The 13,014-nt window shown below is 48.6% G+C and overlaps 1 protein-coding gene across 3 annotated transcripts in view; it reads right to left on the reverse strand.

Moving 5' to 3' along the window:
* LOC142579828 (protein NDNF-like) overlaps nt 1–13,014 on the reverse strand; it is a 237,758-nt gene that overhangs the window by 37,279 nt on the left and 187,465 nt on the right. For all 3 annotated transcript variants that reach the window (XM_075690414.1, XM_075690434.1, XM_075690423.1), the window contains one exon: nt 7,757–7,975. In XM_075690414.1, the coding sequence (XP_075546529.1) occupies nt 7,757–7,975 (219 nt within the window). The remainder of the gene's footprint in view (nt 1–7,756; nt 7,976–13,014) is intronic.

Consider the following 13,014-nt stretch of genomic DNA (forward strand, 5'->3'; position numbering starts at 1 on the left):
GGGACTAGAAATCACTACAGGCAGACCCAGTCGGACTCAGACTCGCCAAAATCAGACGCAGAAAGGCTCCTGCAGACTTGCGGGATCACGGACTCACGCCTACCGGGTCAGCTCAGTCTAATGAAATCACGGGCTCATGCTCCCCCAAACTTATGGAATCTCGAAGGGACCCATCACAGGCGCACTCTCATACTTACTTGATCAGCTGACACAAACTCTCTGGATCAAAATTTATGCGGACTGACAATCATGAGCTCAATGAAGGGGTACCTGCGAGAGGTCTTCAGTGTCAGATGTACGCGTATTCGCGTCACAATCGACGGGTTCGTAGGCGCACTACTGCTGCAGCACGCGTGTATGTCTGAGCGACTATATGAAGACCGCGCACTCGTAGTACAGTGAGAATAACATTTTGTTTCAGTAATCTTTCTTAAACCTGCGTGATCTTATCTACTCATCCAAGAGACGATCTATACAGAGTGTTTCACGTAACATGAACCAAGGATTTTAAAGAAGTGCCGCAGCTGAATGAAACCAACGGCATAAGGTTTGCCGGCATGTGGCGCTCCTTAGAGTATCTTTTGTATTCAGCTTAACTAGTTAATTAACTAAGATGAATTATGCAAAAATATTAATATTCCCTACCGGGCAAAGTGTCTTTCGTTGCGTTGTAGAGGGGATTCAGAAATGACCGATCCAATTTTTGTGGCAACGTACATGCTGCGTGGCGATTGTTTTCGGCGTTTGAAGAAAGCCCACGAAATATGAACTAAAACCACGGGAGTGCGCTCTCAACCGTGCGTCGAACCTATCACTTATTATGGACGACGGCGCTTCCTTTCCGTGTGCCACCGCCATAGATGCCGAAGCCCTGTGAAGCCGATTCCTAGAGCCGCGGCCGCCCACTTCGCCACGGTCCGCGCTCACCGTTCTGTTACACGAAGCACGGTTGAGAACGCTGCGTGGTTTTGTTTCATATTTGGCGGGCTTTCCTTAAACGCCGAAAAAAATCGCCACGCAGCACGTACGCATAAATCAAGTTATGAGATTTTACGTGCCGAAACAACTTTCTGATTATGAGGCACGCCGTAGTGGAGGACTCCGGAAATTTCGACCACCTGGGGTTCTTTAACGTGCACCTGAATCTAAGTACACGGGTGTTTCGCCCCAATCGCAATGCGGCCGCCGTGGCCGGGATTCGATCCCGCGACCTTGTGCTCAGCAGCCCAACACCATAGCCACTGAGCAACCACGGCGGGTATCGAGCTTATCAGCCCAACACCATAGCCACTAAGCAACCACGGCGGGTAGCATGTACGTTGCCACAAAAAATTGAATCGGTCGTTGCTGAATCCCTTCTGCAAAGCAACGAAACGCACTTGGCCCTAAAGTGAATATTAAAAATGTTACCTAATTCATCTTAGTTAATTAACTAATTAAGCGGAATATAAAAAAATACACTAAGGAGTGTCACATGACGGCAAACGACGCGCCGCTAGTTTCATTCAGCTGCGGTTAACCACGTTTTTAAAATCCTTGGTTTGTGTTACGTGAAACACCCTGTATATGTCCTGCGAATTTCCAGCAACATCTATTTCTTAGATGTTAGAATATATATGATGGTAAAATGAGTAGGTTTCATGTGCTGGCAGTTCCTGCACGATGGCGAGTTCGAAGCCTTTATTTATTTTCTTTTATACCCCATATGCCTTGCGACAGATCCTCCCGAAAAAAGAAAAGAAAAAAGAAAGGCCTCAAGAAAAACACAGTTAGGAAGTTGTAATGTGGGTGTAAACTTTGTACGTTTACAGCTTTCACAATAAGTGTTTTACTACGGAATTACCAACTTGCACACTTCTGCAGCTTTTATTTCCTTTGTCGTCGGCGAGGTTTATACCACAGAACGGCCCGCGTGCAATCAGCCTTTTTTGTGGGCCGCAAAGAACGGTCGCGCGAGGCCATTGCAGGAGACACGAACTAACTAAGCCGGCAAAAAAACTTAGCGCGTGATCCAAATGACAGAAAACAAAACACTCGTGGTTGTATAGGCATCGTATATTATGCCATTATTTTCTGGAGTCCCCCTGCACACCCACTGGAAACTTTCTTCGAACCATATTCCCTCTGTTGCTTTGGGCGCATGTTAAGAACTTCAAGTTGTCAAAGTTATTTCACTACGGTGTCCCCTCACGCCTCCAGTAGTTCCAGGTTCCGTATTAGCTTTGCCCACCCGAGGCTCTTCGAACAAAAGCTTTGCACATGAACGCTCTTGCATACCACCCGCGTAGCTATGCGGCCGCAGTAATTGAACCTGCGACCTCTCAGCAGCAAGACGTCACATTCACAAAGTCCCCACGGTGGGTCTTGATTTATACTGAAGAATGATATGCATCGCACATATCCTCTGTCCTTTTCTCCCTCCCTTTCTTGCAGGTCACGAGCGAGAGTTATGCGCCGTTTCTCCGCTGCAGATTACAACGCGCGTTTCGCTTTTTCTCTCCATACCTCTCCCCGGGTGTTACCTTACTCTCTTGAAGCCAGTGAGGGAGGAAAAAAAGCCTTTCTGAAAGCGGACAGCTCAGGTGTGTACCGCTCTTGGACGAGTGGGTAATGTGGCAGAGAAAAACTGAGCCCATCACATTTTACAGGGGAAGAAAAAGCGAGCGGTGTTTGCATGTGTGTGTGTGTGTGTGTGTGTAAGGAGAGGGAGGGAGGTGCCGCACGGCTCTTTCACAGTCGTCGTACCAGGGCACACGGTCTTCCCTCTGCCTTCTTCGACTTGCTTTTCTCTTCTCTCAACATCGATTGATCCTCGGCTTGCTTCTCTTTGTCTTCGCGGCCGTGTCCGATCTCGAGGTGCTGGCACGGCAACCCGCTCTAAATCACTATCATTTCGCCCTATATGCCCCATATCACCGGGTCAGCAGGTGTCGTGGCCGGCCGCGTGTATGGAGCCGTATGGCGCGATGCAACCATCATCGGTACGACGTGTGTGGATGGGCTCCTTCTCGGGATGGCGGCGAGCGTCCACTCCGGTATGCGGCTAAGCCAGCCCAATTGCCAAGTCATTGGCTACGAGGGGCTTCCAGCCCGTCCGTGGTTAAGAGGCTCGGGGTCCCATTTTATCGCGCTCGCTCGTTCTATCGTGCTGGATGGCCGGTGACTCGTATATCATGGCCCGATTCAGTGGTGTCGTTGGTCCAGCTCAGCAGCTGCCCCGCAGGCTGCGCGGCCGGCGCACGGCGCGCAGAGACGGCTGATATACGTGCCAATTTTTACGAGCCGCCAAGGCATTTCGCACGGCGCATTCTTTGGCGCGTAGCGCAGGCCCGGCTGTCCTTTGTTTCGTTGCAGGAATATGGAACGAGCTCCCCAGAGGTGGGTGCTTTCGATGAAGGAAGAAAGAAAGGAAGGAAAGCAACGCTGCAGCCCAGCCGGCACATAGGTATACATATGAACCAGCTTGCAATTGCTACCGTCAAGCACCAAATCTGATGAGCATGCAGCTAATGAAGCAATGCAAAAAAAAAAAAAAGAAACGAAAAGTGAAAATTTCTGAACCGAAACGTCGAGGTGTTCAGCGTGCGATATAGGCGCTTCAGGATCGACATTTGCATAATTTGATTTCAAGCTCCGACATTTTCGTCCGTTATACATAAACCCTCATCAACACGCAATTTTAGCACATTGTTCGATTGCGATTACGCAGTTATCCTCGTTATTACCCTCGATATGCAGTCCATGGACGCTTATAATGGAGCTCTTAGCCGAATTGTCGCCAAACCATGGCCGCCATATACTCGCACGCAGCGTTAAATATGCACTACGGATATGTATATTCTACACCGAATGAATACCGGTTCGAACGTATACCGTCAGAACGGCTCGCCGTGACGAGGAGCGAGCAGGAGATTAGCCTCACCATCGCGAAGACGCCGGCCGTCCAATCTGCGCGCTTGTTCACGCTCGTGCTGTTCGACTTTTTCTAGCGTAAATAACGAATAATGGCGGGACCGGCACTTTTCTCAGGCTCCTTCCTCTTACTTCCCGCGTCGAATTCATCTAAACGGATGGCTACCAAGTACGACAGAAAGAAATTTCGCCTGCGTCTACAGTTTCCGCGTCTGCTGGTAATATAACTTTCACTTTATCATTTCCGCACAACGCATATTTCACTTACTGTTATCAGGACTTAGCCCGCTTTCTATCTTTTTACCACGCCTGTCTCTTGGAATATATAGTTTTGTGGCTCGGTGTAGAACCTGTTTTGCTGGGCACCTGAATGAAGCTGGCCTTGAATAATGCTCGTCTCTAGCTCCCTATAATGCCGTAATTTTTGCATTCGCTTTTTTCTCGGCAGATTGCTTGGGATCGCGGCTCCCACCGAACGCTCTCTCGGCAGGTGCTGCACACATGCACCGCTGCTCGAAGCTCCGAGACGGGAACACAGCGCACAGTCGTCAACGTCATCCAAGCATTCAGCCGCGCTTACCCACACTCAGTGCAGACATAGATCTGCTAAGACGATTCCGTGACGCATTATCTGTCACTCGCACACGCTGTCAGCGTAACATACTGGAAGATATAAAAAAATAAATATAAGAAGGAGGCAGACCGAGCTAGAGACGTTGAACTTTCTTTAGAGCAAGGGCGCATGCTCACATCGACAAGTAATTGGAGTTAAGCGTCGAGCGAATCGCCTATTTGCTCATAGATTAAACGACGAACAGCCCTTTGCAACGAACTACGAAGAGAAATAGGAAAGCGTTCAGTCCTTGCTTGACTAATCTAATCTGAAAGACGTATAGAACCGACTATATTCATTTACTTCGCTCTAATCAGTGCGACGGCTTGAACACGAACGAAAATTGCCAGCTATGTACTGTATAAGCATAATCGATCAGAAATATTTGGCGTTATATTAGGTCGTTGGACTTTTTCATGCCTCTTCATTTCCTTTCGTTCCCTCGGCATTTATCTTCATGTTTATTTTTTTTTTGCGCTCAAGGAGCTCACGCGTGCACAGCGCGAGTTTACGTTCCTAACCTAGCCCACTTCGTTTCTCTCTCTCTTCGAGAGCGCGAAAACGTGCTGTCAGGTGTGTCTGACTGCGTCGGCGACAGCAGGAGCCGAGCTGTAAACGAAAAACTGCTACTCTTGCACAACTTTGGCGCTTGGGCAGGGAAACGAAATGAAGGAAAAGCCATTTTCCCGGATCTCTTTCTCTTCCTAATTTTTTCTTTCTGCGTCTTGAAAGGCGCCTCGTTTGGATGTCTTCCCTGAATTGAAAGCGCAAAAGTTGAAACCCGAAAGCCTTGTTGGTCCGTGGACTAGAATCTCGCCTATTTCTCAACCGGTTCTTGAATAGAGGCTTAAAATACGCCGCCCCGTGGCAGTGCTGCTTTCGTGTTGCACGCTTTTGTCTGTTGTCACGCGCACGTAAAATGTCGCGGCGCCCGTGAAAGAGAAGGGGAGCCTGCTGCCACGCCTCCGTGCCAGGCGTCGACATGGCTGCTGTTTGCTCAGATAATCCCGTTCGGCAGCCTCGGGAAACGCGTCAAAAATAGCGAAAGAATATATATATATATATATATATATATATATATATATATATGCGCCACACAGGAGTAAGCCCTGGGGATGAATGGAAAAAATAAATTGTTTCGTTACCAAGCAGACAGACGACATAGAAACAACGAACTACGTAGCCAAGGAGGCCCACATACAAGTATAAGGTTAAATACCCTTCATTTGTAAAGAAAAAAAAATTTTGTAGGCTCAGGTGCTCTAGAAAGTAACAAAAAGTAGATAAGAATGAAACAAAAAGAACCAAAATGTGCGGGTGGCGTGATCATGACAACCCGCGTCAGCCTGGCTACCCCTGGGTAGGGTAGCCTACCTGCCTGCGTTTCCTTGCCTTTTCTCCTCCTCCCAGCTACAGTTGTGCTTATCAAACTCCAGCTGTGAAATCAGACACGTTGGTAGTGATCTTTGTACTCGCTACTCGCATTCATGGACCAGGGGCGGCTAGTTCGAACATTTAATAACGTAAATAATAACGATTTTAAAAACACGTTATTATACGCTCCCTAGATCACCGCCGCTTTGCACCTAACAGTCTCTTAAAGATACTGGTCGGGAAATTTCACTTGAGAAGGTCGCCTCTTAATACAAGATATTGCGTAACTCGGGCGATAAACGTCTTAGAACAAACCGGCGATATTGCCTTGTAGTATATTATATATACTACACGTGGCACCCAACCTACGCAGCATCCAGGACCGGTTGCTTCGATGTGGTGGATGGTCTGGATAGACTATCATTCAGGGGGAAAAAGAATCATTATACCGGCCCTTAACAAAAAAGCAACGACGATTGGGTAATGCATTATGTAAGCGACGGCCCACGTTGCCTTCTGATTGTGCGAAATCGTTGAATAGCGACCGAACAACGCATGGCGCATTCATATATACAACATTCGCCTCCTTAAATGGCTCTAGATTTCCGCCGCGAAGTGCGCACTGTTGGTTACGCAAGGGTCACAGAAACGTTTCGTCATAACTACTGAAAAGCGTTGGAGAAACCCTTTTCCTTTAGCTTCAGGGACTCGGAAACTGGCTGGCCTTAATGTATGGCCCTCTAATTTCCCACCTAAATCCCGAACTGCCTCACATCCAAGTGATCTGTGTGACTTAGTCTAGATGTGAGCCATATTCATTATACTGTATTAACGAAAGTAAGGCGAAAGTCGCACAGTTTGGGCCTTCTGTAGAAATACACAGAAAAGACAAAGTGAACTTAAACGCCTACACCTGTTGAGACTAGAGGCGTTACTCTTAGCTGCAGTGAGCGGCCGTGGTGCACGAACTGCTGTTTAGTGCAGCACGGTTGCCTGCGCAGCAACACGCTCATCCCTAAAGTGGACACTGTGTGCTAGCATTGCGCGAAATCTGCGTCGACAGTTCTAATATTCTTTCGACGGCCTGACATGCACAGTGAGTAAAATTCGACCTGCTGAAGTGCTTCGCGTTCAGATTAACTGCATAACTGGTGTAGTGCGGAATCATTTTACTCCACACACAGGTTTCAGGCTCAGCAGGCTCACTTTGCATAAACGGAAATATTTTTCTGTACGAAACTGTAAACTGCAAGAAGTATTGAAATGTTAATTGTCGTTTCCAAGTCACCGAGAGCGTCATAAAAGAAGCCCTGCACATATATGCTATCACAGGGCACTGAAAACGTTCCGGCGGCTAAGTGCATCATGCATTGTTGTAAATATGGAGAAAGGAAAAAAAAAAAACGAACAGCTCGCACCTCTTAAATACGAATTTATTTAACTAAAAGAGCTAGCTGATAGCGTAACATCCATTAGTGACACCTTGCATGGGTATTGGAGACGCTGTAGTTGAGAGCTCAGAATAAATGTTTTAGCACTTGAGGCGTGCTGTGCACTGAAAGATCGGCGCTCGAACGTCGTTGCATTAAAGCCTCGCAGGAGTGCGTTCGCCGGCCACCGCCAGGAAGGATACGCTCAGCTCCTGTAGGTTGTCTTTGTATCCCTCCTGTGTTTGTATAGCGCTCAGGGCGCCACAACACCGCCGCCACGTGGGGGTCAGCACTTGCTTCCGCTAGAGTTACTGTATATGCTACCTTTGGTAGCATATACAGTAATTCTAGCTTCCGCCAAGCACGCAATGGAACGTTTGACAAGGGCCGCCACGTGGGGACAAACTGAAGTTGCAGGCACGCATACCTTCTTATTTGATCCTTGAAGACGAACACGTTGACCTCGCCGTTCTCAGGCACCACGTTGTTGTCGTAGAAAAGCTCGGGCCTGTGCTTAGCGAAGTGGAAGGGCCTCTGCGACTCTGGCCTGGACGGCGACGACGGCCGCCGCAGGTCCACCGCCACGGCAGCCTCCCCACGCAGCAGAAGGCACACTAGCAGCGCCAGCCACGGCATGGCTTGAGCGCTGCCAAGGAAAGGCAAAAAAAAAAAGAAACGGGAATTAGACGCGTTCAGCTGCACGCACGAACTGCGAGAAAGCTGTGAGCGTCATTCGCCAGGGCACGCAACCACGAAGAGGTTCTTCCATTCCGAATAGGATGGTCCGACGACGCCTCGTGTGATGACTGTCGCAGCGAGGAGCCTCTTCAACACCTTCTCTGTGACTTTCCTCGTTACACTTTACAGAGACGATAGCCCGCAATCGAGATAGCGCGCTTTGACCAAAGACCTCTAACAGAGGAACTTATTTTAGAATGCCGACATCAGAAGCCATCGCAGCGGAGGGCGACGAGGGCACTGCTGCAGTCTTTAAGGGCAACAGAACTGGATAAGCGGCTGTAGCCTGGGGCGCTATAACGTAAAACTATTCCAAACTTTTCTATTCCAATTCAGCAATCAGCCCACCGCGATAGGTCAAAAACATTTTTGGATCACCCCCACTTCACCTGTCTGTCACGCGACGCCACGAAAACCGCGATAGCTCCCCATCTGACATGACGTGTACACACTGATTATGCGTAATTTGACCAAACAAAACAAAAATAGTTATTTCTGATTTGACGCCTTTGCACCGTTAGCCCTCGGCTATTGGTCAAAAGTTTCCGGGCTGCACCCACTTCACCTGCCTGTCATGCGACGTCACAAAACCGCAAAAACTCACTGCGTCAAAGTGACGTGTACGCGTTAAAGATGCATTAATATGCTGAACAAAACTGAATTTTCTTCGGGATAGCCACAGGCTGCCCCGTTCCGAAAGGAATAAAAGATGGCTGCCGCCGATCACTCAGGCACTGACTACTCGCACCTGCCGGGGAGCATGGGTTTATTCGCGTATAATAAAACGTTTTGTCTGGCCGTGTAACACTTTCGAGCACTTTAGGCACGTTTACGACCTCGTTCTGCCAACCCTTCTTTGCTGACGATCCGTGTTAGCGTCATTCTTAAGCTTCCGTTGCATGCCGCCGCTATTGTCGACGAGCCACCGCAAGCTAAGTAAGAGAAAGCGGACCAATCGCAGGCGCCGGCATCACCCTCTTCATCCGGTTATCGATATTCAGTGCAGTGGCTCGACCCCATCGAATCCCTCCCCACTTGAGCATGCTCCTCGCCTCTTGTGAGCCAATTAGGTAAGACAAGCCGCTCAGAGCAGGCAATGCCATTCGTTTTTCAAGCAAACAAAAGTGATCTCCTATGAACGAGGGGAGCATTTGATTGGTTTGTTCAGACAACCCTGCGGGGGACCGCCCGATGCTTGCATCGGCGGTTACGCAAATTTGACGTCAGGAGATTGGAATAGAAACATATTGGAATAGTTTTACGTTATAGGGCCCCTGAACAGATGTTTACAGTGCTGCAAGTGGTACTGTGCTGTGCGGTGACAGTATGCGGTGACAGTGACCGACTGTGATTGTATGTCTATGCTTCTTTCTTTCTCTCTGCTTTGCTATCACTTTACCTCCCCCTCTCCTCTCTCTCAAGCGTAGGGTAGCAAACCGGATCTTCCCATCTGGTTAACCTCCCTGTTATTCCCCTTTCTTCTGTCTCTCTCTCTCTTGCCCTAGGAGTGTTCGTACCAGCAGGTGTCGGCCACTCGCGATGTTGTACACATTAGCGAAGGCCACCGGCCAATGATTTACAGCTATTGCCAAGAAAAAAGATTTGTGAATTCAGCACCAGATTCTTGGAGCGCAACCTATTTCGATGAAGCGACGGTATAGCTTCTGCATCTTTCTTTTCACCATCAATCAGAGAAGGGAGAGCCCTTAGTCAAGACCGCCTACAAGTAACTGTAATTATAGTCACCCCCCCTCTTTTTTTTTTATTCTCCTCTTGGTGCCGCGTTCTAGATTAACTGTCATATAATCGGCCCTTTGCTGGTTCAAGATCTCGCGACAGGCAATTCCTCCCGCAACACAAGAATTGAGGCTACACTAAAATCTAAATACCTTACATACATTACTAGCAACTCGAAGTGCCTATGTAACTTATAATACGTACTGCCTTTCATAACATAAGCAATTTGACTGGTTGTTTAATACTCGCACAATAGTTTATCATGCCGCTCCGCCTGGAACCTAGGTGCGATTGCGCAACCGCATTAATTAATACCTCTAAGAGGTAAAGCACGCAAAAAAAGAATGTGCGGGTACGACACAAGGTATACAGCCCCTATGGTCAACAAAACTGCGAAGAGAGACAAAGTGCTACCAGCACAATAGCTGCTGTGCAGGGAGCGCATGCGGAGGCCAGCAACAATTCTGCAACAAGGTTGTTTACTAGTAACAGGTGAAAATGCAACCCATAATTCATTACGAACACCGCGAAACAAACGAGTAGGGTACAGGAAGAATACACGAGACAGCGCTAGCCTTCTAGCTGAAGATACCATGTCCATGTGTTCTTGCTTACCGTCTTTGTCTGTTTCGTGTGGTTGCTAATGTCCTACCAACTCGTCCATTTATTTCTCCATCCTCGTCGCATCCGATAAGCACTAATTTTCAGTGATTCCCCGAGCTATTTAGAACGACTTCGTTTTCTTTTTCGTAACGCCGTATAAGGTGGGAGGCTGCTGCTACAAGGCAGGCGGAATGTCTCGCACCGTACATGGTCAAACCGAGAACAGCGCACCCCTGGAGGTCTAAAAGTGCTTCTGCACGGCGGTGCACTCTTGGAGCTGAAGTGACGGACTAGCAACGTTGATGACATCACCCGAGGGCTCACGATGTCGGCCGCTGTGACGGGCCTGCCTCAACTACGGCACGACGTCGTCAGGGCAGAAGACGCGCCGCGAGCATTCTGTTTGAAGACCTACGAGCGGAGGCCCATTTCGACTGTCGCGCGCGCGGTGACATACCGCCGGCAGCAGCTTCCGGCAGCAGCGCTATCTAGCGCGTGGACTGGTCGCCCATACCGGTTTCGATATCGCAAGCGCCCGTGAGAGCCGTGCTGCTTTTGCCAGAGCGGCTGGAATTCTTGAATCCTGAGAATCGTGACCTTTTTGCCCGAGAAAAGCGGTGCCGACCTCAGCGCGAGCAACGGGAAGCGCGTTCTCGCGTTTAAAGTCGCGGCCCCACATGGATGACATGCACGCTCGGCGGCCGCGCGCTTTTCTCGACGGGACCGTCCAGGCCGCCCCCATCATTTCCATTTCGGCGATCTCCTGTCATATTCGTCTCTCACTCCATTGTTCGCCGACGTTACGAGCTAGAATAATTATGTCCATCGCGATATATTTTCTCTCATACTTCAATACCGTTAAGCGCAGCCCATTTATTTACTTCTCGAGGTTAACGCGCAAGCTGTCTATTGCACAAGATTAATGTCTGAGCGTGAAGGGGTACCTATGGGAAAGGAAAAGGAATAAACGCACCTACATGCACCCTTTATCATAGGTCGCGTCTTAACTATATAATAAATGTGCTGTCGCCTAAACAAGGCTGCGCGTATTCCCTGCTGAGTACTCAGCTTCTTAAGGTCGTACTGATTGCGTAGCGGGCATAACAATCGTTGCGCACTTCTTTGCCTTTATGCACATGTGTTGTTTACTGTTTTTTGTGCATCTCCTCTTCCTATCTCTTCAGAACATCTCCCTAGTACACTGTGACCTGCATTAAAGAGTGCAGGCATAGTTAAAATTCTAGGACGAAGCTTTAGTGCGCATCTTTCGCAGCTCTCGGCAGGGAAGTGTCCTATGTCCCTCGCAATTTAACGTGGCTATGTCTATTCTCCCGCCGTCTTTAGGCCGTACTGCCGCTCAATGGTACTACTGAAAAAGCCTTTATTGAAGGCACATTGCGCTATTGCTTACAGGTGCGCTATAGAGATTATCACCAGCCAACAAGAGGATTCTGGAAGCCGCGCGGAACAACTGCCTGCGGATTTGCCTGGGCCTCCCGAAGGGCTCTTCAGCGTCAGGAACAGTAGCGGAAGCAGGATGTCAGCCGCTAGATGTCATCGCTTCCCAAGAAACAATGAGTACCCATCTTCAGCAAGTGCTCCAAGGGAAGAAGCACTTCATGCATGTACCGCGTCCACGTAACCCACAGTAAGTCTGGCTTTGACCAAGCTGTGCAGATCTTGCACCTTCCTCCGATTATTCAGTCACAGAAGTTACTGCCTCCGACTTTTCCCCCCTGGACACTTTCGCCTCTAAATATAAACTAGTTTGTACTCGGTGTAAATGGGACAAAGAGTCGCATGCCACAGGCCGCGATGCAGCAGATCACTCTCCTCTACTTAGCCGAGAAATATAAGCAGCACACCCACATCTACACTGGTGCCTCAACCACTCGGGAGACTTCCTCCTGTGGTCTTTATGAGCCCTCAACAAGACAAATGCTTTCTTATCAGCTGCAGCGGAGGACATCCTCAACGACAGCAGAGTTTCACGGCATCAAAGAAGCTGTCCTCTATATATTGCGCCGAGCGCCTGATCAATGGGTGATTTTCAGTTACTCTAAAGGAGCACTACAAACATTGTGCAGTCTATTAAAAAAAAACACCAATCATCAGCCTGTTTCTTTCGACATTGCGTACTTGCATCACTTGGCCATTCCATCAGGCCACTGTATCAAATTTCAGTGGATACCTGCTCATTGTGGTATTGTGGCCAACGAAAAAGCAGATGAAGCGGCACGCAAAGGTCTTAAACACCAAAACTATAAGTGGATTTATTTCACTAGATCTGATGCTTCCCAACTAGCTAAAAGATTTGCTTCTGAAGAAAAGGACCGGCTGTGGAGCTTGTCGACTCAACATTACCCTTTCCTTTACTCAATCGACCCAAATCTCAGATCCAGACTCCCATCCAACATTCCTCGCCATTTGGAAATTCTATATCATTGTCTTCGCCTGAAACTCCGCCTATGGAAACGGCTTACGATACCGATTCGGTCAAGTGACAAGTCCACACTGCAACAACTGTGGCTCAATTGAAACCATGGAGCATATCCTGTTCGATTGTAGAACGTATGCCGACGAGTGTGCGTTCTATGAACATTGCAT

The sequence above is a fragment of the Dermacentor variabilis genome, chromosome 1, assembly GCF_050947875.1.
Source record: "Dermacentor variabilis isolate Ectoservices chromosome 1, ASM5094787v1, whole genome shotgun sequence".
Lineage (NCBI taxonomy): Eukaryota > Metazoa > Arthropoda > Arachnida > Ixodida > Ixodidae > Dermacentor > Dermacentor variabilis.